The following is a 26729-nucleotide window of genomic DNA, read 5'->3' as shown; positions in this document are numbered from 1 at the left end:
CTTCAAAGAGTGATCGTTGGGAATTTTAAACTTCTCCAGTGCTCGTGATTCATATTAACACATAGGCTTAACTTTTGGAGAATCGAAGCCAAGTTTTTTTTGCTGAAAGTCAAAATCCACTATTTTATTATTAAGCACGTACTGAAACCAGTAACTGTGCGTTAAATGGATAAGCTACGTTCACAGTTAGGAATATGGATTATTCCTGCAGTTGAAAGTATCCCTGTTGCGTAAATGCTGGTTCTCAAGTGGTTAAATATTTAAAAAAAATAATTAAATAGCGACACAAATTAAGCGAGTGTGGCCCGGCGTAAAGTGTAGACTGGACACTTGGACGGAGTGTAGGCCTAATGGACCAATCTAGGCCTCCGAACATCTGTCATCCTAACTAGCCGGTATTACGCAAATCCGATACGCTCGTGGGTGGGCATCAGATGCGCGCTATCGTCAGCGCGGTCAAGGCTGTTAAAGTCTAAACATTACGGACCAATCATCGTTCCGCCCCCGCAAACTCTCCCTACAAATAGGTATGCCAAAAGAGGCGGGATGGGTGTGGGGGGGAGGGAGGAATTGCAACCACCGCCATTATTTCGTTCGAGGGATTGGGAGAGAGGAGGGAGGGGTGGAGAGGGAAGTTGTGGAAGGGGAGAGGGGGTGCGATGGGACCCAGTGCTCACGCACTGATGCGTGATCGGCATTCGTGGCATGATCGTGACATTGCGTGCTCCGATGGACACCGTCGAAAGCCGCGCGTGAATTCCGGAGGATGGGAAAGTTTGGAGGTGGAGGGGAAGGGACCTTCCTCTCACACACGCACATACACACACAAATGCGAACGTCCTTCAGATGGCGCGTGACGTCACTCGGGCCGGTCGAGAAGGGGGTGGGGGGATATTACAGTAGGAAAAAAGAATAAAAAAATTGCGAGAGGCGGAATGAGAGAATGGAAGGTGAACCGAATTACTTTTTCTTTTTTTTTCCTCTCTTCGAAACGCCCTCCCGATTCTCGCACGCCCTTCCTGCCCCCTTTCGTGAACCCCGCAGAACACACCCAGTCAAATGTGTTTTGCGTGTGTGTGTGAATGACGGTGGGTTGGGTTTTTTTTTGGTCTCACCTCGCCCCGCAAATGCCGGGAAGGTCAGCTGGGGAGGTGTTGGGAGGGAGGGAGGGAGGAAGGAAGGAATGGAAGGCGATATGCAGATGAGAGAGCGAGAGAGGGATTGGACGGAAACATTGGTCCTGGACGACGCCTGCAGTACTTTTTAAGGGAGAGCGCCCTACCAAATGCTCTTTTAGACTCTCACATCTTCCCTCTCCGCCACGCCGATCGAGGCTAGCGAGTCGAGTGCGGTTCCTACAGCCGTGGTTTGTGGACAAGCGGGCCCATTGGATGGTTGACGTGAAATATTACGAAACGAGGATTGGTCAAGTTTTACGACAGCATAGTACCACAGTTTGAGATTCAATTAAAAAGACGCCCAAGCCAAAAACGACCCTCCTGGCGTCTCTAGTTGACTCACACAATTAAACACTCGTTTATCATCCTTTCCATATTCTTTCCCGGATGTATTTCGAACATATAACTTCGGTAGGTTCGAGCTTGGCGCATTATTAATGATTTTGATTATTCCTTCCACACTGAAACCAATCGTCTCAGCTAAATAAGATTCTTTTTTGAGTCCCAGTGAATACCATACAACGGATTAACTAAATATGGGAGATGTCACACCGAAATTGAATATGGTAACCCCTCTTATTCCATTTACAAAATTATGAGATAAACCTCCAAAACATTTAAATACCAAATAATTAGATTTATTCGACAAAGAGGAATACATTTTATACGTTATGTGGGAGCATTGAGATACGCTTTGGAGATTCTTGAATCCCAAATGCGGCCATTGTTAGTCATGCCATCAATATCATGAGAAATCTAATGACATAAGCAAAGAATAATTTAACACTCCCAGCTCTCAATGATGATTATTAACACGTAGTCAATGGCGAGGCATGGGAAGTTTTAGTTTCTGATTCATTGATATTTGTTGCAGGTAAGTGGATCTATAGTATTTCCGCCCTACGAAATAAAGTATTCGATAACCGCATCAATTAGTGAGTCATCTGAGTTTTACTTTTCACTTTCATGAAATCGTGGCCATTTTTAGGGGATCTGATTTGGTATGCTCAGAGCTTAAACTCGACTCGAAGAGAGAACACACTCGGATATATGTGGACATTATTACTACATGACATTTTTTAATGAACTTAGATAAAAAATTATTGCATATTTATTTTGTACTCCATGCAAAGAAGGTCATGAATGCAAGGAATGAATCGGTGTTCAGTTTGTACCCATTCAAAACCTACTTAAAACGATAAAATAGCTAGCAGAAAATTAAAAAAAAACACACAAAAGACTTCATTCAACTCACCCATACTTTTACTAAAACCTATGTCTACTGCACTACAATTCGTGTAAGCACTGTTGTCAATTAGTATGATAAGGAATCGTGAAATTAGATTAGTGTTGCAAAAACTATACACATGTTGGCATTAAGAATGCTGGAAATAATAAGTTACAGGCCTAGCCTTTCTCTCTTCATTATAAACATACATATATGTATCCTCTAAAAACGTTCCACGGATGTGCATGATAATTTTAATGAAGTAGCGAGATATCGCTAGTCGACAAAAACACAGAGAAACACATCAGTTCTTTCTTTCCCCAGAGAAAGGTGGTTTGGTCAACGATAATTTGGAATATGTGTGATTGTCATTTGTGTGTATTTCTCGCTCCTTCGCTTTAATTTTAGAAAACACGGTAATCAACACGATGGTCGGTTTAGTAGGCTATGATAAAGTTCACCCAATACTACAAGTCAATATTAAGTGGAACAATACATATTAAGTGGAGTTGAGGGTACTCAGTCAGGCTTGCCGAGGAATCGAACCCGCACCCTTCGGTCATAAGTCCAACGCTCTACCCCTCCACTACTGCGACCCATTTTAAATATTATAAATATATATATATATATATATATATTTATTTATTTATTTATTTATATATATTTATATTTATATAAATATATATATAACTTATTTGAAAGTCTAACGGATGTGAATAATAACATATACAACGTTAACACTAGCGAACAAAAGTATAGAAACACACAAAAAAGAAAAGAAACACACTTTTTTGAATTGTCGGTGGACAAGCCACCATTCTCAAGGAAGGAACTGACGAATAGGTTATAACAGAAGGGGCTGGTCTCCAGTCCCTTCTGTTAAAGTCAATACTTAAAAAGTTTAATTTAACATCTTGCCTAGTGAGTCACGCCAAAGCCACCACAAAGCGCCGTTTTAGAGAATGGAAAGTAGCAAATATATGCGGATTACCAAATGCATTAAGCAGCAACTGTGGGAAAATCGAGTCAGTTTCTTGTGGTTTAAGGTAGATGGAATGGACTCTGGATACCTCCATTATCAGACTACCGTTTTTCCGAAGATAAAGAGGATAATTGACACGCAAAGTTATAGAATTCATGTTTGAAACCACACCCGAAAGAAAGGCAAAAAGTAGCATATTACCGTCCAACTCTGCAACCCCAAAGCAGTCGAACTCCCCGAGCTACTTGAACAACTACGCTTCAGGGCACGAACTGTTCTCCACTTAAACTGTTACATGGGGCTCTAGATAAATTTTCGATCAAAAATTGTTAAAAGCTTGTATTGAAAACTGTATTTGATTTATTAATATCCTCAATGGAGTTAAAAAGCTATCACGAGGAGTTGCACGTCTACAAAAGGCGTCATTGAGAATTGAGTAAAGACGTCAAGAAAAGGGCGCTGAAAACTTTGCTATGGAGCGTGGTTATGTACGACGAGGAAAAATGGTCATTGAAGCAAATCAGAGTAATACTGCAAGGATAATGTACACGTTATCCTAAACATACTATGAGGTTTAATCGCGGTTATAATGGAAACTCAAATAGTTATTATTATCCCTGGAATATCATTAACCTATTTGCTAATCTAATAAGCTATAGCGGTTATGGTAAACTGAAAATTTTGCTAGGGCTACCAATAACAGTACCGTTTGCCCTATTTTAAAGATGTTCAACAGTTAAAGAGAGGTACTTGAGAAATTATTTTGAAGACATGAATGAAATAAAAACGAGAGTTAAAGATCACATTTCATATTTCAACTTTTAAGAATGTTTTTTTTTAAATTTACCGCAAATGAATTTCCTCGTAAACTGATTATCTCAGATATCATAATGACGAAGATTCACAAATTCAATATTTCGCAACGGCCGTATTATCCAGTTATAAGATAACCGATATATTAACGCATTATAACATAATATTCGCGCGCAACACAGAACGGAGAATCGCTTTTTTTCTTTTCACTATATTTATGCCATCTGCTGAATGCAGAATGCCTTCTCATCAATCTCCTGTCCACACGCTGAAGGGAGGTTGTTGGGGGGGAGGGCGAAAAAAGGGAATGCGATGACCCCGCAAGCGTAACAAAGAAATGGACACAGTGAAAGGCTGCCAAGCTCCCGGCATACGAGATATTACACTATGATGAAAATTAATGTGTTTGCATTTAAAAAAAAACAAGGAATGGAATTTTTATCGGTGACTTCAGGCTCAGATATGTGAATTCCCATCTTCGAATTGAACAGAAACTTTGTGGATTTCAGGAAAATAATTTATTGCTGCACCACCGGTTTCAACGCAAAGGTGTCACATGTGCTGGTACCTAAAGATGTCTTGTTACCTATGCGATGAAACCGGTTGTACCTTAATAAATTATTTTCGTTGTAATCATTATTTTTTTCAATCTAAAATACGAATTTATTTTGTGTTAAATTAAGGTGACATTAATATATTTCTCACCTTCGTGCACGCGTAAACGACTCTTGCATGACCACGAACGACATTTAAAACTCCTGTCCGAAAAAAAACTAGGTTAGCACAAAAACCCATAATAATAAACCTCCAAAGAAATCCTTTATTAAATATGCACGGAGAAATATATTAACCAGAACCTCGCTTTCATAAATTCCCTTTCAATTGGGACTAACGAGAGTTTAGCATATATGATAAAAAAACTGTAATAGCGGTATTCCAGATACTCTTCTGGTAGATAATAAATGAGGAGTAATGATTTCGGTAAACGATAGCATATTCCGGTCTTGAATCATTAACCACAAGGCTTGGCAGAGAGAAAAGCTGAAGCCATTGTCCTTAATGTTGATTTAAAGGAACTTAAAAAAGTGATCAATGAGTCCTCGGCTTATATAGCTCAACAAAGCATAAACGAGAATGGAAGGAGCACCTTAGAATGGAAGGCTAATGGCAGAGCCAGCGTAATAATACCAGGCAATGGGGGCAATACTGCAATGAAATGAACCATTACTGAAAGCGGCGACGGAGAGGATAAAGTGGGCGTAGCACTAGTATTGAAGATATGATGAAATGACTTTGAAAATTTAATGAAAACTGAATTAAACTTATTCAAAACTCCAAAATCATAAACTCCTCTAGTAGAGATTTATTTTGATTTTGCGTCAAATGTTTTTATATACTTTTTTGAGTTAAAGACAGAGGTGGAACATTTTTTTAAAATATGCCTTTCAATACAATGAGATTATCGCTTGGGGACCTTCGTAAAAAAACAAATCAGGATGTATCTTAAACGACCAAGGAATTCCTTCATTTGATGGAATAGAAAGTTATATCAGGACTACAGCTAATAATAATAGCTCCCATTGACCTAAAAGTTATAGGCAATTTATCTGTCAACTTGGCAATAAATCTGTTCAGCCAGCTTAAATAACATAGTGTGGAAATTACGAGTACTTCATTCAATCTCAGTGGAACTTCCGAGTTGCATTTTACTTGGTGCACCTTCTGTTCTACATACGTAGAAGTATTTTCATTAATTGGGCTTTCTTTCTTGTTGAATTTCAAGTTACCCGATACTACGAAAATTATTTACCACTTTAAAATGTTTTTAATGGGGATATCAGAACATCTTTATGGAAGATACATTTCGAATTGCAAATACTGAATCTCTTTGACTGATCCGCGGAGTCTTAAAAAAACTTGCGACGGACAGGTAATAAATGCAGATAGTAATGCAGCACGGTGGTTTTCACTACACCTAAGTGACAGCATTTTCCGAGTAACACAATAAACCAGCGATATTTTAATTTTCGAGGAAGATCACCAGCCTACCTACAGTTATGGTGGCAATAATATTCATAAACAACTTGGGGGACGTAATCATTGCTAGGGCAGCACCCATTAGGCGAGAACTAATGACAGAAATATCAATCTATCCATTCTTTATATTCATTGGTATTTACTCATCATAAAAATATATATTTTTTGAAACTGAAGTTCTATCTTCCTCACACTATCACTGTGAATAACATAGGCAAATGATTTATAATAAATATTGGAGAATAGTTCAATTTCTGTTTATCATGTTAGACTCTGCACGGGACGTGCTGTATCCGAGATTTACAGGTATTATTGAAAGCACCGTTAAAAAAAAAATATATATATATATATGTATATATATATATATATATATATATATATATATATATATATATATATATATATATATTAATGCCTTCGAATATTTGGTGATCTCTTTTAACCTAAGCTTATAATTTAACTTTCCAGCGTGATTCAGATCACTACGTATATGGATGCATATGCATACATTCACAATGATTTCTTGAGAAAACAAAATTATAGTAATTCCACGCAACGGCAAATCCCATTAATCACTTTGCTGTAAACATCAGCATATCATAAAGCGTGCGCCAATTTTTCCCATGGAATTGCTTTCCCGTGTTTGCAAGTCAATTGGCTCAGAAGCTGTGGTTATTAATATTCACCACGCATTTGACTCATATTGTTCCTATACGACTTTTGATCATGGAGAACTGAGGAGAATACGCTTCAGACTTGCAAACGCGCATTGCTAATTTAAGTGAGCGATTAAACAAGACGAACTGCTCCAAAAATCGTAATTAAATAAAGCCTTTTCAAACGCAATATTATATAACCAGTTACAATGCCTTACAATAAACTAAACTATGTACTTCTTTCAATCTCAACATGGTTGACTACAGTCCTCCAACATTCCCTATACAGAGTTATTTTACAACCTCGGATGGCTCTTTTTTCTCCCATCCCTTTTAAAGTGGCCAAAATAATTTCATTTAGAAAGTTTTACCAACGATCAACGATCATTAGATTATGGTAACTCCCAAGCGTTTCTCAGGGTATCATCCTTTCCATTTCCTTTTAATCTTCTACACACTTTGAAAAGAAGAGAAAAAGATGGAAACTAGGGAATGGGAGATATATTGGGCATTTTGAGATATAGTGATTTTAAGGGATATATGTATAATTGAGGGCGAAGTTCATCACGCTAATGCAAGCCTTAAAATGTACAAGCATAAAATAACTAAACCAACATTATGGGGGGTACAATGCGCGAAATACATGTTCCTTGATAGTGTTTTTGACACTTCTGCCATTCAAAGTAGGAGACAATAAAAAGACAATTCACCGTATTTTCATTTATCACTGAATGCGAAGATTCTACAATATCCTTCAAACAAAATATAATTGGACAATTTTCAGCGAATACTATCGAGGTCTATGAAAACCTAATCAGAATGTAAGCAGGGGATATCCGTGCACAAAATCAAAGATACAGGCTGAAAATTAATTGGGCCACAAAATAATCGGAAGAGATGAAATAATACAAAGATGATCTTTACGATAAAAAGTCAGGAAGAGGCATAGAAAGGCATAGAAAGAGAATTTAATGTATAAGGTGGTACCTTAGGTCCAAGCATACTTGGAGGCGAGATAGAATGAGAATTAAGAGATGCGGGTGAATTTAAAGTTCACAATTCAGCCGAGGGGTGCAAGCTACAGGTATTACCTGCTCGTGTAATAAGCGTTATAACGTATTTATAATTCACAAAACTAAATAATAATAAACCCAATCACGGACCTAATGAATGACCATATCGACATTCACTTATGTGGGCCACGAGTTTCTAATAATAGCCCGGTTTTACTATCTCAGTTATTAAGATTCAAAAGATGATGATATTAAAATGAAGTCAAATAATAGATTCTTCTTTTGATTTACTATTAATGTTACTTCAATCAAGCATTCACGACTTGTCCTGATTTCAATGTAAAGTGAGGAAGAAAATACTGCCAAGTTTAAAATATGCCAGCAATATTTGCGAATAATTACAGGAATGAACGAAATTTTATTCGTGGATAATAATTTACATATCATTGAAGCTTCCCGTTATTTTAATATCAGGAAGCGTGAGAAAATCCAAAAGTGATGAGAAAAGATGAAGTATATTCTCTGTGATATCTATAGGTTCGCGCATTATGCTAGAAATAAAGTAGAAAATTAAGATTTTTTTATCTCTAAAAACAAGAATTTGTAAAGAGCAAAACATTTCTTAAAGTAAAAAAAAACGTTTTCCCAAAGAGCGGTAATAATTCAAAGGCAAGAGATACTTCGAAGTGAAGAAACAAAGCGAGTATAAAATTCAACTTCACTTCAAGGCTAATTTTTCAAGTCATACTCGGATTTCCACGCCCATAGTAAATTAGGTTTGTTACGGGAGAGCAGAACATTGAACTCGGAGAACGCAGAAATAAATAACATCCGCGGAAGAGGGAAATGGCGAGCCCCGCGACAATTGCGACAGAGGATCAAGTGAGATCCCGCGAGAGAAGAAATGTTCTGTTGTCCATGGTTTGCATTAGCGAAAATGTCATCCGCTGGCTCTGGAATGTTGGAGCGATGTCACATATACTTTATCAGCACGTGCTCCGACGGGCCCAGAGCTGAGGATAAGGGGATAAACGAGCGACTGTAACGTGAGGAGCAAAGAGGGGAAGATGCGAGCGGTGGATGAGGGCATTGGGAGGAGTTGAGGAGGCGTTGAAACGAGCAGACGGAATGGAACGGCATACACGTGGTGAAAACAAAGGCAGTGTAAATTAAGATCCTCAGATTGTATTGATTTCAATTGCGAGCCAAAATTCTTCACGGCATAGAAAACGTAAGCAGAAAACATCTCAACTACTAAAATTCGTTTTTTTTACCCATGAACAAAACTCTTTCATTGAAACTACAGGTATGTACCTTTCGACTGAGGCATAATTGGAAAATTTACTCTACTGAAGAATGTAATAATAAAAGAGAACAAGGTTTGAGAAAAACCCACACGTAAGATAATGTGACCACTCGGAAATCCGGATTAGTAGTTAATATGGGAGCAAACTGACAACTTAGATCATGTGCGCTATTAGGGATAGGTGGGTAATTTGTTAGGGGTAGTATACTGTATTCCTGGTATGGAGGAAGTTTGAAGAGAACCCCGGCTTTGGCTTTAGCCTATTCTCTGCAAAACGTGCCGAAGGAACACACAGCCTAACGCCCCGACGAATAGTGTACCCCATCTGAAGTTCTCTCCAGAGAGCAACCAAGGATCGGGATATCACTTAAAAGTAGTGAAATAAATATTTTAAGCATTTCTTTTGGGAACAAGCCTGCTACTGGGTTGAGAGCTTATTACCATGGAAAAACTTCTCTAATAATTATATTTGGAATTTTCAGTAACGGTTTTGTAGCCACTGAGGTCTTCTAGTAAAGATTACATCAAGTTTTTTTTTTAAGTCAGCCAAACGTTAGATATAGTATTTTGTCGGATACAACTTGCATCAATACTGCTGTGGTCCTAAACTTCGCCTAATCCGACATGAAATCAATAATTTAATACTTTCATTGCAATAAAACTTTATTCAATGCCACACCCTTTCCTTCCTACCGTCACATATGCCCATTCTTTCCTTCCCTTCTCCTCATTTATCCCTCTCTCTCTCTCTCTCTCCTATCCCGGTATGCAACTTATCAACGCCGATCTTTATGTTCTGAATTCATTTTTGCAGTCTTTCATGAATTTCTCCAAATAGCCCTCTTTTCCCCTGCCATACCTATGAGCCTTCCCATTTTTAACTTCCCTTCCCTGTTTGTCTACATTCCTTAAACAATATCAGCAGACAAACAAACTAGTGCCTCAATTTTCCAGTGAAATATTCAAGAAGCAGGTGGTAGTTTGAATTTAGTAAACACATAATTCATTGGTGAGGAATTTCGTCACTCCGAGAAAGCCCGTCATAGGACTCGGGGTATATATGCGACCTACTATGGGATCTCTTCTTCCTGTTTCGTTAAAAATAAATAAACGTTTTGCAGCAAGAGTATAAAACTACCTAATTGATTATTAAAACTGAAGCTCAATTATGTAAAGATTTTCATTGGATGTGAAACTCTGGATAAGAAATGTGGTACCAAAGAAGAGTAGACGAGAAAACAATAAATGTCTTCAAAATATAGTGCTGAAGGCAGAATGCACAGGAAATGTGATAAACCAATTACACGGCAGAAGTGACGTGGGAAAAACCTTATGGGACATAATACGAAGGAGAACCAAATTGGGCAATAGCATCGTGAGGCGCAGTATGCACGCTGGTAACATAAGAGAAAGTCCTAACGTAAATCTCAGCAAGGAAAACCAAAGGACAATCGCGTACGCAAAGGAAATAGGAACGCGAGAAGCTCTTAAACTCAAAGGGAGAAATTAGCACTGGGTTGTGAAGAATAGATGATTACAGTCAGCCAACCTTCGGAATGAAATACCAACGATGAATTCTTTTGGGAAATGCAAATAATAAGCCATCCAATAAAGGCTCAGTAAGTAAACTTGATTGAAAATTTGCTTGTGTGGAATTCAATTCTGATAAAGAAAAAAAAAATGAAATATTACTGTCGTCAATAATAAAAATAGCAATGACAATCAATAGCACAATCAATATAGCACAACTCTTTTCTGAAAGTATTTAAACACTAAATATTGGCATCATCCAATATATGTCATATATGCAAATGGAGCCAAAATAGGTTTTCATAAATGTGTTATACGAGCTATGTTTTCCAAAAATGTCGCCTCCAAAGCTCCGCCCATTTAAGCTGGATATATAATCTCGCGTTTCTCACAATTTTTTTCCCAAAGCGACAATGATAATAATGAGATGAGCTTCCTTCTCGCTACTCATCCTCTTTTCCCTAAACATCACGGTGGTACACAAATGGTGTATTTACTGTATTCATTTTCGTTCTGGAATGATTTGCGTAACCCATGCCGTGGGCTTTGGAAAAAAATCACGTAGTCGCGTAATTTACGCAACTCTTTGCTGCGGTGAAAACGGGAAATTGGCTTATGGGGTGGATACTCCAACATCGCGCGGTATCATGCCTCCTCTTTGCAGCCAATGCAGCGAATACCAGCGAATACCAGGTATTAACCAGCGGTGTCATGCTAAATTTCGCGCTGCGGGTGGTTTGTACAATTTGTCGACATAGGTTCACACTATCGATGTATTATTGTATTATATATATATATATATATATATATATATATATATATATATATGTAAATGTGTGTGTATATATATATATAATCGATGAATTATTTAATTTAATAATTTATTAAAATTAGTGATCGCATGAGTTTGTTTTTGTAAGTCAATGAAGGATAACATCACATTTTCAAAGGATCCGCAGGGTCGTGACCCTCCCTCTCGTTCCTGGTAACTCACTCCGATACGCTTTTCCACCTATGAAATATAAAAAAAACTGCGTTTTTCTTCGTTTCTCGATCTCCACTAATCTTACTTTAACATCATGCACGGGATTTCATCCACGCAAAATAAATTAAAATGCTGACAAGGTTACACCCCTCGAGTTATTATCACTAGCTATTATGAAATTACTGGGACATGCGAAACAAATAGACCAAATAGACCAGATAGGTTTTATGCAAAAGGAATTATTTCCTTCTACCTGTGTATTTTAAATTAAAATTGAATAATGTAAAATAATGTGTTTCACTTATTTGACGGAAGAATTCGTATCATTACTTAATATAGCCTGACATAAAAAATCATCGCTAGAAGATATTTCAAATTTGGTAGAAATGCAAACTAGGCCAGAGGGGGAATGTTGAACAAATTAATGACTAAGTGCAATAATAACGCAAATTTTCCTCTATAAAATAAAATAAAAAATAACATTACCACACAATACCCCTCAAATATAATACTTAGGAACATGTTTTATATAGTATATGCGGAATCATTTGTCGAAACCATTGCTTCCACTTAGCAAAAATCTTGCGCTATTTATCATATTCGATACGGTCTACAAGCAGTAAATCTAGTCTAGATTAGATTTATTGCCATTTAACCTTAGACTGCTTCCAGAAGACTTTACACCTGATTTTCAGTCGATTACTCCGTGAAGGTTTTTTCCAAAGTCGTCACAAATTATCAAAAAATATAAACCACAGTAAAAATCATGAGTTACAATACCCCCGCACACGTATGTGTTGGGCCCGCAATCTAGTATTTCCCCAGGAACCATTAAAAAAACCCATCAAGTTATCCATATTTTTCAGATTTTTATAAATTATCACAGGGAAAATCTGATACCCGAAAAAACAAAAACACATCATATTGTTAAAAAATGAAAATTTCAGATAATTTTTTATGAGAACATTACTCCAATTTTCAATATTGAATTCAGAATCCAAGCTTATTCAATATAAACTATACCCCGGGAATTCTTCCTACAACGCTGACCGAAAGCTCCGATATAATCTAGTTGCCTCTTGACCCTCAAAATAACGGTCACACGCGGTTACTCCCTTGGTGTTCATTCATGCACATCGAAAAACTGAACCTGCTCGAGTTTTCAAATGCTGATCCCTGCCTTTTTGCTGCATTAAATTAACTACATATAAATTGGCGCAATCAAAAGTAAATACCTGGAATTCTTTGGATTTATTAGTTGAAAATAGTTAATTTTCTTTCGATATTTCTTTGCCCTCAGTCTCTTACGACTGAGCGGTGTCACCTTATCTAGGAGGGCTTTATTCATCTTTCGAGAGAGTATGTATCGTATAGTCGAAGCATTTTGCCACGGTCGAAGGGGACATTTCCCACGATTTCCCTACGGTTTCCCATTGCCCGTCGGTATGCTCGGAAAAGGTCGTTTCGTGGAAGAGTGGATGGATGAAGGATGAATAGGAACGAGAGGAGGTGGTTGGTGAAGACATTGAACAAGACAACATCTGCATACACATGAGCCCACAAGCAGTCACAATGGATGCTACCAGGGGTGTTGTAACGCCTCCCATGAAAATAAAATTAGCGAAGCGTACTCAGAGAGGTGATTGGAATTAATTTGGCATTGCATATTTGTATTTCGATCGTGCAAAGGAAAATGCGAATCACCTGTTTGTCTCTTTTCCCTCTACAATATTATTTCACTACCGTCTGACCATTCTGCTTAATGTGGGGATCGGATTATTTCCTCCGTTTCCTAAGTAACGACGCATGCACCTTTGATATATGTTTAATCTAGTGACGAATCTTCCAACCCGCAAAAACCAAGTATCCCTGCCCGAATTACGCAGTGATTGTGTGACGAGTTGCGCTCATTCAAATGTCACATATGCAGTGTGGTCTTTTGGTTGTCAAAGAGTAAATCATAAAATAAGGCAGGGAAAAGGATTAACCATTAATTTGGAAAGGTACATTGAGGAGGATACATTTATCGATGATAAACCTGGCGTGACTAACGCATTATATAATTCCTGCCCACCAAGATTACCATGGCGTTACGCCGTTAGAGAGGACAAATTCAGAGAGAAATTATTTGGGAATGGATAGAACAATGAGATGACCGACGCGTGGCTCTCACGTGGTTGACGGAGGTGATCGGGAGAATTCAGTCCTGCCAACAATGGACAAAAATAAATAAATTTAAGGGACGGCATTGAGGGAAGAGTGTGGGAAATGCAGAATACCGCCGAGTTGATAAAAGGCTCATTTAAAATTTGGCCAACTAAACCCGCAAGGGAGCTCGGGGGCAATGGCGACCTTGCACCTGCGATGGCCAATTACTAAGAGGTTTGGTTCCCGCCATTGTCCCATAAACTGATCGTTTCGAGACTGATAAAGGATCCGGGGTCGCGAGGATGATAGCATAGGGCCCTTGTAGACATCCATGCTTCCTTCACCAAGGACAAAGGGTGCCGCTCGGAGCGAAAAGGAGTCAGGAAAGAGGAGTTCACGGTAAAAGAAGACAAAGAAAACGAATTATTAGGAAGTACGGTTAAAAAGAATATGAAAAAATCGTCAACGCAAAGACCTGGGATAAGAACAAATATAGTAGCTTCAGCCGTGATGTGGTGGAAGTCGAACATAATGAATAACTGATCGTAACACTTCCACTTGATATCAAGTAGAAAAGTGCTACGATATGTTATTCACCTGGGATAAGGTTTGGAGTCGGAGGATATGGTACTGATCGGTGTTTGTAGGGTATCGTAGGAGGATAGGGAAGATGGGAGAACAGGAGATACTTGCGGAGGTACACATTTTAGACTCCATTGGACCAAATGATTTTAGTATCTCTTCTCAGAAAAGTATTTCAGAGGTATTAATGTAAAACTTGCGTTAAAATTAATCTTTTGGAATTATTATGTATCAGTAAATTTTAAATAAGTATATTTCTTTGAAAAATAATTAAAGCACCTCTACGTACGCAGCTATTCGCGTGGAATAAAATTATAGCAAACGCGTTCATTGGTACGCCGGCACTACGCCTCGTACCAACATGAGAGCGTAGTTACCTAATATACTTGACTCATATTCAAAACTATTCTCCAATCCTTAGCAGTACCAAAGATCGGCTCTTACAATAGCTGCCAGGTGAATATAAGGGAGAAAAAAATTCACAATTCTGAGATAACGTTCGCAAACACACTAAACGGAAGAATAAAAGTATGCCACAATGTTGGCACCATGCCGCATAGTAATTACGATAGCTTCGTTAGGAACAACAAAGACCCATTATAAAGTGGAGACAACTTTCATTACCGCTCCGATTTTGAAAATCCGAATGAAATAACTTTCACTAATTTTCGCTCGGCAGAGGAAAAATCACCCATCGGGAAGAATAACACTTGCTGTTCAATACCAACCGCCGTCCATTACTCTTTAACTGAAATAAAGGTCAATGCATGATAATCAATCTTTCACGCTTCACATCACACCATCTCTATGTCTTAAACACTGCGGCATACCGCGCTACTTGGCTACTGCCAATTACTTTTTTATTTGAAACTGCTTAATCCAACCGTATCTGCACAGTTTTTCTTCCCTCGACAAAGGCGTGCATATTCGTTGCAAAAGGCCGTAAACATATTAGACCTAGCCTGTCAAATCGAAGTTTTTTTTAGGTCATTTGGAAACATAAATCGCTGGGCGACGGCAGGATAGGACTCGAGCGCAATTCTGTCGATAGGGTATAATTTGTAGCTGAGAGCAGATCGAAAGGGCAAAGTGGAGGTGTATCTGGCGCGGGGTCGTTGTGTCGCCCAGCAGGCCCTTGGGGAGGGTCGGAGCATCGTAACGCCCCACTAATCAGGGTTCTCGCTCACTGAAGGGAGGGCACCTTATAATCGAAAACACACGTGGGCAAATATTTTTCATTCCTTAACTCGCGATATTTCAATCAAATAGGGAGACAATTGATTCTTCTTTTAGTGGATATTCCTTTCTTGCCGGTGCAGATGACGTGTCCGTACCCACGAAACCTTCATTGCGCCTAGAGGGAAAGCTTAGTTTGCTCTGTAACGAATTTTGAAAGCAGTGATTTTTTGCGCGATACCCTGAAAATATTTGCTACCTCTGATGCAAAATTCTTCGTTTGCTTTGTTCATCTCCGAATGGCGGCAGCAATCTCCGCTGGTCATGACTAAAAACAGACGACTAGTTGTATGCCGCAATGTTAATACAAAATAAAATTTGGGGTATTTTTTTATTTACAGGGCAATTCCAAACAATGCCACATCTTTGTAGAAGAAGATTTATTACGAATTTTCTATCAGCCGTATTTATTCCATAACAGCGATTATAAGCAAATGAAGATGACATAATTCCACGACTTTGGATTTCTCGATGAATTGAAATCATTCATCGAATGTCAGGAAAAGCATCATTGTCGATTGAGACGATAACATAGGAAACATTCTTCGTAAATTATTCCACAGCACTGAATATTTTCAAGACTCGCCTTTTTTTGTAGGAAATGATCTAGCGAAACTCACGTCACAGGAACTTTGTTCAGAGTTTTGGAACGGATCAAGACAAATTTGAATTATTAGTGGGATAAATTCGTCACACGAGTTCAAATCGCCGTATTTATGTTCAACAGAGAATTGAGGTATTTGTTAACTGCTTTATCTAAAGAATATCTTTTCAAATGCACGTCACTTGTCCATTTGATGCCATCCATATACATATATGATAAACAATTGGTGACAACTGCGCACCAATTTCTTCGTTACCCCGTCCACCTGACTATTTTCAAGCAGTGAAGCGATCTGTTGCTTAACCCGAAGGCCACCGTAAAGCGAGTTTAATCTTGGGCCTAGTGACGCAGTAATAGTGTATGTTAAAAAAAATTTTTATAGTTCGAAGTTCAACTACTTACTGAAGCATCGAGAGAAATCTGAACCAAACACCATTAGTATCACTGTTTAAAACGGTATTTCTGGCCACTGTAATGATTTTTCAGGGGTTAAAGTGAGGATACATACATATTTTCCAGAGCGATTATTGGGATATATTTTAGCCACCTCTAGGTCGCACCAAAACTAGCAAAAACTCATCGTTTAAGGACAATTTTGTGGGGGGTGGTTTCCGACTTTCAGAAAATTTTGCTTTGGCAGTCGCGTGCACCCTCCGTAGGTCCAATTTCATCAATTTATTTTTTTTTAAGATTACGCTACAACTACAGGTGACCTCTACATCTGCTGTGCCAAATAAACAACGCAACCGGCGCATATATGGCATTCTCTCTCTCCCCCTCTCTCCTCCTCTCTTTCAGAAGAAACCTTCGCAGCGTCGGTCGCAGTTAGAGCGGTTTAGCCGACTTATTTTTTTTCAACACCACGTCCTTGATAAGCATAGTGGGAACCCATTTTTGAAATATTCTTGAACTCACGAGCCAATGTCACATAAAAAAGCAAGCTATTAAATCTGTTCTGGTGGGAGGTGCAAAGAAAAACGGTAAGCGAAGAGAGCCATAGCCTGGAAACATAGTACTATTTGTCTCGTTCGTTTCGCTGCGCACTTGAAAAAGCAGAGGGGTTGAAGATACGTCATGACGTGTCCATCAATAGAAGCGCATCGGTGTAGCAGATGAGAGAAAAGTGAGGTAATTTTCGCCTGTACACTTGTGGTCAACGAGAGGCACGCATATTACAGGGAGAGGGCCAAAGGGGAGGATAATACTCTTTCAATTTCGATCTTACGCAAGGGGAAGAATGCACAGTATGTAGATTCGTGTATATACATATATGCATACATATTATATATGAACAAACGCACGCATATTAAATGGCGTAAAAATGAATATATATATATATATATATATATATATATATATATATAAATATATATCCACATATTATGCGGGATAATATGTGGATATCAGATGTCACAATAGGGAATTTGGAACGTTTTCCATCTAAGGTGGGCAGAAAGGGATCGGAATGCCACTGGAATAACCTCTCATCATTAACGACAATTGCACCCAAGATGAGAGAGAAGTGAGTTCAAGCAATGTCACCTTCTAAGATAAAATTAAGATATATTTTCTTGAAGACGTGCAAAGAATATTTATGTGCTGCGGCGGTTAATTAATTTCTCAGTCTCTAAAATGCATTTTCCCTGCAACAAGACAAAAATTTCAGCGACGAGCAAATTGATTTAAACGATGATTGACTCCGACAGTTGTCGCTTGGCTTACCGCACGCGAGACGTGATCCAGATTAACGTGAAACCTGTTTTCCTAAGTGTTCGTTGACAGACCAACTAAATGACAACACTGCTGAGTCTATGTCAACGCTTCTTCAAACAGCTGACCCCGGAGGAAGTAGCCTAAACCAAAATTTCCTACATTTAAACGCAGTGTTATCAAGAAATTTTAGGCTTTCATCAAAGTAAGTACAAAGACTAAACATACCCTCTTCTTAAACGCTGAGTTTTGTCGGTGTGAATACATTCGGAGCCTAGTTTAAAATTTTCTAGTTTCCCGTAGACTCTAACCTATAATAAGATACAAACAAACATTTCTTAGATAAGCTTGCTATCTCAGTACATTAGCGAGTATGCGGATCTTGGCAATTTACCAGCAATGCAATTTTCAAATAGGTACTAGAGAGGCATTCTTTAGTGATCGCGGTAAATCTTCCTCTTAATACGCTAAGCAAATGAAAGTCATTACTCTGCGTAATTTCTAGAGGCCATGGACTAGGGAAATTGGTACATGTACGCGAATCAATTCGGGCTTTACTTACGACTTTATTTTTTATCTCATTCAACCTTGAATGATAAAAGGAAGCCAATCCAATCCGAAGAAAAAGTTGAGCTTACTCTGAACTTAATTTTTATTCGAAATTTTCTGATACGCACTGATTCCGAATATAATTAAGCTGAATATTATACAGCCAGAATACATATAAACGGATCGAATTCAATATTAATGGAATTTTAATCACGATTACGCATGGGCGCAGGAGTCACGCTTTCTTGGAAAAACAATTCTTCTTACAAGATGATTCCGTTGACCGCATTTCGACCATCCGTTCCGGCTTTAATAAAAGTATAATCCTCAATGCAAAAATAGATTTGGTAACTCTGTAACTAAGGTCAGCATGGGGATCCAACTTAAAGTTACGTAACCACAGACGCATCCATCTCGGATCGCAAGTAGACCGTACACTCCGGTGACGCTACGAAGACGTAGTGTCAAGAACGCCGTGGACATGGTCGCCTCACCTTGGCCAATGATCCGGCACAAATATGCTCCACCACGAGACCCTCTTGTGCTTGTGGTGGTGGAGGCCCGGCACTTGAGGCGGTGGCGTAGACGTTGACAGCACGATTCCCTTCTTTCGTTTCCTCTCCAATTTCGGATGCCACGATTTCCTCCGGCGTGGTTTTTCCTCCGGCTCTCGGAGGTATGGTTCGGGAGCGGTGGCAACCAGGAGCCCTCCCGGACCCTCGACACTCCCTCCCAGAGAGCCCCTAGGGGAAGACGTCGAAGAAGACGACTCCCTCCTCAGGAGACCGGGGATGGAAGGTGTACTCCACGTGGTTTGCAACATGACGACGTCCGGTTATTCCTTTGTGAGAACGGCGATGCTTATCCTCAGCCACGACGATAAAACAACAACGCTAACAGTATTATAGTAACTTCGATTAAAAACTTGTTGTAAAATAATGTAATCACGATCACTGCACGAAAATCAAGAGTTTCACGCATTCAATATAAATCACTCATCGAACACAACTAAACCGAATAACTCTGGCGTCCATTCATCCCCGAAAGGCCGCTAGAGCACAGTCCAAAACAAAAGTGTCGAAGGCCTGCGGGGAAATGTTCAGCGCTTTCAACGCCTAGTCACCGGTATATCTTCTCCGCCGATCTCGAGAATCCGGCACTTGGTCGAAATGTGTCTGTCCAATGGATCTGAGATAGCGGTTTATTCAGGCGCGAACACGCGGGGACATATTTTCTTTATCTCTCTTCTCACTCTCCTAATACTCCACTCCGCCACACCCGATGAGGGGAAGGGGGTTCAGAAGTACTAATTCGGGCGTTGAAATCACCGGGACGGCAAAAGGGCCAAAACACCCAAAAAGACTCCGGCAGTAGCGGGAGAGTTCGTGGACCTAGAACCGGCAGCCTGGGGTATAAAGCAGTGGCATCACCGGAACGACAAAAAATCCTCGACGAGAAAACGAAGAAGCCGACCGGTGCGAGAGCGGACCGGGCTTTGCGGTCCGCTCGCTCACTTTTCACCTGCGTTGAGGGCAAGGACACCGCTGGCCTGGGCGAGCTCTGGAAGAGCTTTTCCCCTCTCTCTCTCTACCTCCGTGTCGCGCGAAAAACAATGGACTGCCCTCACGATGAGTGGACAGTCGACTTTTGGACTCGGGGGAGGGAGGAATGGTAAAGGCGAGCCGACGTTATTCTCTGGGGGCGAACCTACCCCTCAGCTCGTCACTCGCGTTGGGGCCGCGGTGCGGAGGCAGCGGTCGGCTGTTCTGCGGGCCGCACGCGGATGGGGGTGGGTCATGATCCCGGTGGGAGTCTAAACCGTGCGGCGGACTCGGGGAGCTCGCGCGGGGGTGGAGGGGAAAGCAACGTGCCGCGGTGGTCGGTGGAAAAAAAGCGGAAGAGGAGGTTTGGTCGAATGCGTGCGTATTCCTCTCTCGCCACGGAGTCACTGTCGGTGTGTGTGGGGCGGATGAGGCGGCGGAAGCCTTAGCGGCAGCCTCCACCTCGCCCCCCTCCTCCCGCCCTCGACCACGCCACTCGGCGGGGCGCCCCGCCCTCCTCCGCGGCTCGCCCCAGAGCGCACGCCGCCGCCAGCCCACCCGTCGACCTCAAGGAGAACGCTGCCCCCCGCCAGAAGTATGGGGGGGGGCATCGGCCCCTTCTTCGGTCCTCGCCACGCCCCCCTGTGCCCCCCTCTCTCCATCGCCACCCCCTCCTTCTCCTCCCCCCGCGCCCCGTCTTCCTCCTCTCTCTCTCTCTCGTTCCCATCACGTCCCCATCCCCCCAACGGCCTCCTCCTCTCCCCTCTGCTATTATCCAACCTCAATCGTCCTTCTCCCCCTACCCCCCTCCCTCCCTCCCTCCAGCGTGCAGCCGTACACTTCCTGCATCCCTCCGACCGCCTCCTTCCCCCCCGCTCTCGTGCTTTCGCCCCCTCCCCTCCGCTCCCGCGTTATTTCGGGCTCCCACGGATTCCCGGCGAGGGACAGAGGGCAGTGGCATCCATGACGGTTTGATAGTCTTCTTGGTTCCCGAACTCCCCAACTCAAGCCCCCTCCTCAACCGCCCGTCTCCTTCGACCAAGTTATGCTGTGCAAACGGAAAGGGTCCTTGATTATTTTGAAGAAGACCTCAAATATCTTCTGGTATGGAAGGAGGTCTATTGCTGGTGACGATTGAGGACGATAAACTTTCGATGAATCGAAGGTGATTCCACCGTGCAAGTCACCTCACTCATTAATGTCAAATGACGAGTGCATGTATGTGTCATTTTGGTCAGTTTTGGATGAGCATCGTCAATGCTCGTCAATGTGCGTGGAATCGGCATGTTTGCCATTTTACTTAAGCTCAAGACGTTAGCGCCGTTGCACTCGGATGGGAAAGCGGTAAGGTTGGTAGAGGAGACTTTCTTTTAAGGTAGCCAGTATCCCAAAAAATCATTACTGGGTAGGATAGCGGCGAAACATTTTAAGGGGAATGCATTTTCGCATTAGTTACCCTCAGCATCGTGTTTGCCGCGAGTTTTGAGATCCACTTCAGGAAACAAAGATTCAAAAATTAAACGGAAGAGAAAAACTTCCCGGAAAATAACTACACTCAGTTAGTATATGGCCTGGAATAGAAAATCTGGAGAGTGAAAGACAACTTTAGATCCAACGCAGAGAATATAATCGAATATAATAATAATTCAATAGAGAATAAAATCCCAAGTGTGATTGTTTGCAACATTGAGGAAAGAAACGAAAACCCCCCCAACGTTCTGCAGTAATAAACGAGAGAACTCTTATCAAGGATTTGAATTTGGACCATTTTGAAATATCAAAATTTACGATGGCAAAACAAAGAGAGGGAAACACTAGTATATTTTTTTTAATCTACTTTTTAATTGCCTTATTTCCCTCAAAGTTTTTGGCTGATCTTTCTGTATTCCCCTGCCGCTCACTCCTCAAGCGGCCTTCAGGCACTTCATAAATGTGAATTCTCTCGAGAGGAGGTAGCTCTGAGATTTCTATATCGTGCTTTTTGTATTACATGAAAGTCTACCATTGGAGTACAGTGATGATCTCAAGTGCAGATCACTTGAGACCATCACTGCACTCATCGTGGACGTTGGCCTATGAAATCCCTCGTCCGTCATCCCTAATGGTAGGTATGTAGGTTTTCCGATCACTCTTTTCCCTCTATCTCCCTCTCTAATTCCCACCCACGTTTACCTGATCGTCCAACTTTCCAAAATGATTGAAATTGTCTTTTTCGCCGATTTCTTTGCACGTCTATCGATACACTTTCGAATTCGGGATTTGTATGAGGGTGGTGTATATAAACAAGCGACCCACAACCCTAATTAATGGTCACGAGCGAGATCGAAAAGAGTATCGAAGACAAAATTCCAGAGACACAACGTCTTCCCAATCCCTCCCGCACCCTTCGCAGAAAGGTCTCGGGCAAACACGAACTCGGTCGGGGAAAGAGATTTACATCACCATATTTCGCAATCCGGGGAACAAAACACATTCAAATTTCCCACGATGCGGGGAACATCCATTCTCCAAGTTTCGCGGAGAGGAATTAAGCAACTTTGGTACCTCACAAATTTTACTCGAGCTACATAAAACTTACGTCCTTGACTCGGATTCGCTAGCTCCATCATACTCAGGGGCTCGAAAAGATTGCTGCAGACAGAGGTCAAGCTAAGATTCCTGTATCATATCAACAACAAAGTATAATATCTGATTTAAAGACACGTTTTGGACGGTCCCTATTTATTGCTAAGTATCGTGGGAACTTCCCATATCTCCCTCCATGGCTTCTGCCTACCTTCATTCTGTCTAAAAAACCTACTCCCTTCCTACTGCTGCTTCCCTGCTTACTCAACGTTCTCCCTCCTGTCACGACTTTCAATACGTCACTATCTTTCAACATTCCCTCCATCCACTTTCTCTGTACCTTTTTCGGATTTCCCCCAGATACGTCCTTTCTTCGCTCGTTACTTTTAAAACTTTCGTTCATCTTCCTCCCTATCCCTTTTGTTTTCCACCTCTCCGCCTCATTTACCTATTAGGTCTCCAAATCTAAGCTCAAAACAAGCCATCACATACATAAATCATTATGTCTTATATTGAAGTTTATACTAATCTTTTATTCACATCTTTTCCCCATGTACCTGTCATAAATTGTCTTCCTCTTGCATAAATCTCTTTCACCAACGCAATTCTTATCCTAATTTCCACATTACTATGCCCCTTTTTCTCTAAAATGTGACTACTTCCCGTGCTTCCCAAATACATGAACTGCCCTAAATCGTTTAATTTATTCCCTTCCACTTCAATGTTTAACTTAGCTTTTATAATTTTTGAGAATATTATTACTTTTATTTCCTAGTGGCTAATCCTCATCCCATTATTCTCGAGCTATTCCTGTAAACCGGTCGATAGTAACTGCAATCCCTTGGCTATCTGGCACACTATTACTTCATCATTTGCAATCCTAACTGACCTAATCATCTGGCCGCCCCCCACTTTTATTCCTAGCGCAAGCCCTTCCCATGGCACCCTTGATATATCCTCATCATGTATGTATAAGGAAAAGTATGGGCAATGTAGCAATATGCTACAGAAAATTAATCTTCAAATCCATTATCTATTCCTTAGAACTAGTGGTGAATAAATGTTATCCCTGATGATGTAGTTTGGCTGCCCCCGGTCAGATGAGGAAGGAACTGCATGTATACAAAAGAATAGGTCTTCTCTTGACAGAAAAAGTCTGAAAGAAGAGTCCTTTTTCAGTTTACCGTCCAGGTTTAGTAATAAGGGTCTTTTTGGTATCTTTCTTACAGGAACACAACAGAAATGCACGTTTGAATCAGTGATCAAAGTTTCACAAGTAATTTAATATATTAATATAATGCAAAGGAAAGGGCCAATTTGATAGTTAAAACAGAAATAGGCGTTCCTTTAGAATAGAAGCCTTAATATTTGACGAGTTTTACTCAAAGTCTATAGATTACTCTAAGGAGAGTTTTATGTTGAGGTCCGTATCGATATAAGGCATTTACTATTGACAATAACGGGAAATACTACTAGCTGATAGAAATCATTCGGTAATAATACTGATATATATCCTGAAATGAGCTTCCTTACATGATAATAAATTTATGCCAATTTATTTTTTATTATTATCGTAAATCAGTTTTGTATACTTTTTAAAATTTAACTAAATGCGTATATTCAAGGGTGTATAGAAGAGTTGGTTGTGTGGTTGTAAATGTTTCCTCATTGCAGAGGAAATTCATTACAGATACGAAAACATAAAACCAGAAGTCAACTTATCAGTTATTCCAAAATAATAGCATACTGATTTCAAAACGTAGGTTTTTATCCAGATGCACTACCAGACCCCAGTTCCCATTCATTATAAATTAATTTTTGTTTGTTCAAATTAGTTCGCTTATCCATTAAAATGCCGCAAATATTTCGCGTGTGTATTCATCATTTTAATAAATTTGTCACAAACTAATTTACCTCATAATTGCATAACTGCGATGAAACTGCCTTTTTTTATGTGCCTCGACAATAGAGCCTTTCCTTAAAGCAATCAGAGAAATTTTCGTCTTGTGATGTAACTCATAAGGTAGAGGCGGAAAATTGCAAACTGTCGGAGATAATTAAACCTGTATAGGGATTGCATCATGCATTTTTCGTCGGAGATCATTAACCATATCCGTCCTGCCTAAATTTTTGCTAGCGGACCCAAGGTCTAAAATCGAGCCAAGGATTCGTGACTTTTGAAGGCACGTCCGTCTATTATGATGTGCAGAGGAAACAAAAGCGGTAATCATAGAGTGTATTCATGCAAAACAGCTTAAACATTATCGCGAAAAACGTTCAACACAGATACTTAGTTATGTTAAATTACTTCTAAATTTGCAATGCACAACATCTCATTATTCACCGTAAGGATTTAATCGATCATTTTGAAAAACTGTAAATTAATAACTATAAGTAATGATCAGGGAAGTTAGGATATACCTATGGAATCAGTATTCAATGAATTTAAATTGTCGAGCGTTCCAAGGCATGGTAATAAAGACGTAACTATATGGAGTATCTACCAATGAGAATAATTTTTCCAACTCATTCAACAAAATTTTGTGTATAGGTATCTTGACGCTCAATTCTGAGGAACCGGAAGAGATTAGTTCGTAGCGTGTTCAGCCTTGAAGGTAACTTTCCTCGAATCAGTTTCATCATTCAAATTATTGAATCCACCCCCACTTCCCATTTATGCTCTATTTTAGCCTTGCGGCCAGTGATTCACCGTCTAGGAATTCAACCGGGAATTAACATGATAAACGCAACTAGAGGTTTAGTGTCAGAAGAGAAATCGCCTCACTATTCAAGTCTAAGCAAGGCATCATCATCTCTCTCAAGAAAAAAATACCTGCATACCATCGAAGGGTAGGCGCGCACCTAATTATACCCAGAAGCTCATCCTGCTTTCTACGAGCATCAGCTTACCTGAATGATGCAATGCTCAAATGTTGGCACTGCATCAAGTGAACTCAGATGAAGTGAATTAAAATTCACCACACAAGTAAATACAGGCACGCACCTACAAACATTCGAGTATCAAAAGATTTGACGTGAGGAAACATCATCATTTATTACCCACATTCTCAATGGTCCATATTATATTTCCCATCAAATGTTTAATTTGCACGTGGAATATATGAATGCTCCTGGAAAAAGACTAAATTACGGTTTTATTTCGCTAATTTTTTCCTTACAAAACTTTAAACATTACTTTTCATTCTTTCTTTTTCCCATGATGGACGCTGTTCACCCCCTTTCAACTCCTTTGAGGTGACTTACACGTTTGTTTTGCTGATGTTGAAATTTGAGGAGACAACGAAATAAAGGGCTTCAATGCAATCAAATTTCTTTGATGGCTCTCAAGCCGTCTCGCGAGGGCTATAATTTCTTACTCAAAGGACCCATCCCTTTTGATGCCTCAGGATATCCGTCGTTCGAGGTTCACAGTAGAGTTTTCCATTTTTTACGGGCAATGATTAATTGACCAGCACCGATACTATATCAACAACTCTGGCCACTAAGGAATACCGTGACCTTTTTTCGCCGAAAATGTATTAATCAACGGTGGCACAAGCCAGCAATGTCGATTGGACAAAATCTTATCTGTTTTACGCTAATAAACTTAATCTAATCCAGCCAAGGCCTTTAAGAATCGATGTACTTCAGCGGTGTTGAATTAGTTACAACCGCAAATGTGCTATAGCATCATGTGATGCGCAATTAAATCAATCGATTGATGACAGATTAAAAGAAAATATCAAAGTTTTATGACCATAATTTATTTATGCTCAAAAACGCATTACTTTCATTCTGCTGGGTATTCATACTCCATGCTCAAGTTGTGGAGGTAAAACTTTTCTGTCTTACACACAACCTACGCTTGACCTACCCGAATATAAACTTCCGCTTTAACTAAGAGAATTTATCAATCCTCATAAAGCGTTTCGTCATATACCTCTCAGAGTGAAGGGTATATTTGATCCATTTGTAAGGCCATATAAAATTCACTTCGTTGAGAATCCATCATATTCCTAGGGAAACCGGAAGGTTTGGCAGGGCTAAGATTTTAAAAATAGTATAA

General features: G+C 40.1%; 1 protein-coding gene across 5 annotated transcripts in view; it reads right to left on the bottom strand.

Annotated features, from left to right (window-relative positions):
• Positions 1 to 26729, bottom strand: part of mtd (TLD domain-containing protein mustard) — a 902673-nt gene that overhangs the window by 564521 nt on the left and 311423 nt on the right. For 2 of the 5 annotated variants that reach the window (XM_071599399.1, XM_071599400.1), the window contains exon 1: positions 19052 to 19792. The exons of 1 other annotated variant lie outside the window; for it this stretch is intronic. In XM_071599399.1, coding sequence (XP_071455500.1) covers positions 19052 to 19380 — 329 coding nt within the window. In that variant the 5' untranslated portion in view covers positions 19381 to 19792. Of the gene's footprint in view, positions 1 to 19051; positions 19793 to 26729 lie in introns of those variants that run through there. 2 more of the 5 variants (XM_071599402.1, XM_071599403.1) reach the window with 2 other exon arrangements.

The sequence above is a fragment of the Hetaerina americana genome, unplaced genomic scaffold (assembly GCF_022747635.1).
Source record: "Hetaerina americana unplaced genomic scaffold, ioHetAmer1.1.p SCAF_11, whole genome shotgun sequence".
Classification (NCBI taxonomy): domain Eukaryota; kingdom Metazoa; phylum Arthropoda; class Insecta; order Odonata; family Calopterygidae; genus Hetaerina; species Hetaerina americana.
Note: the sequence above shows the minus strand (reverse complement) of the source record. Positions and strands in the feature narration are given on the sequence as shown.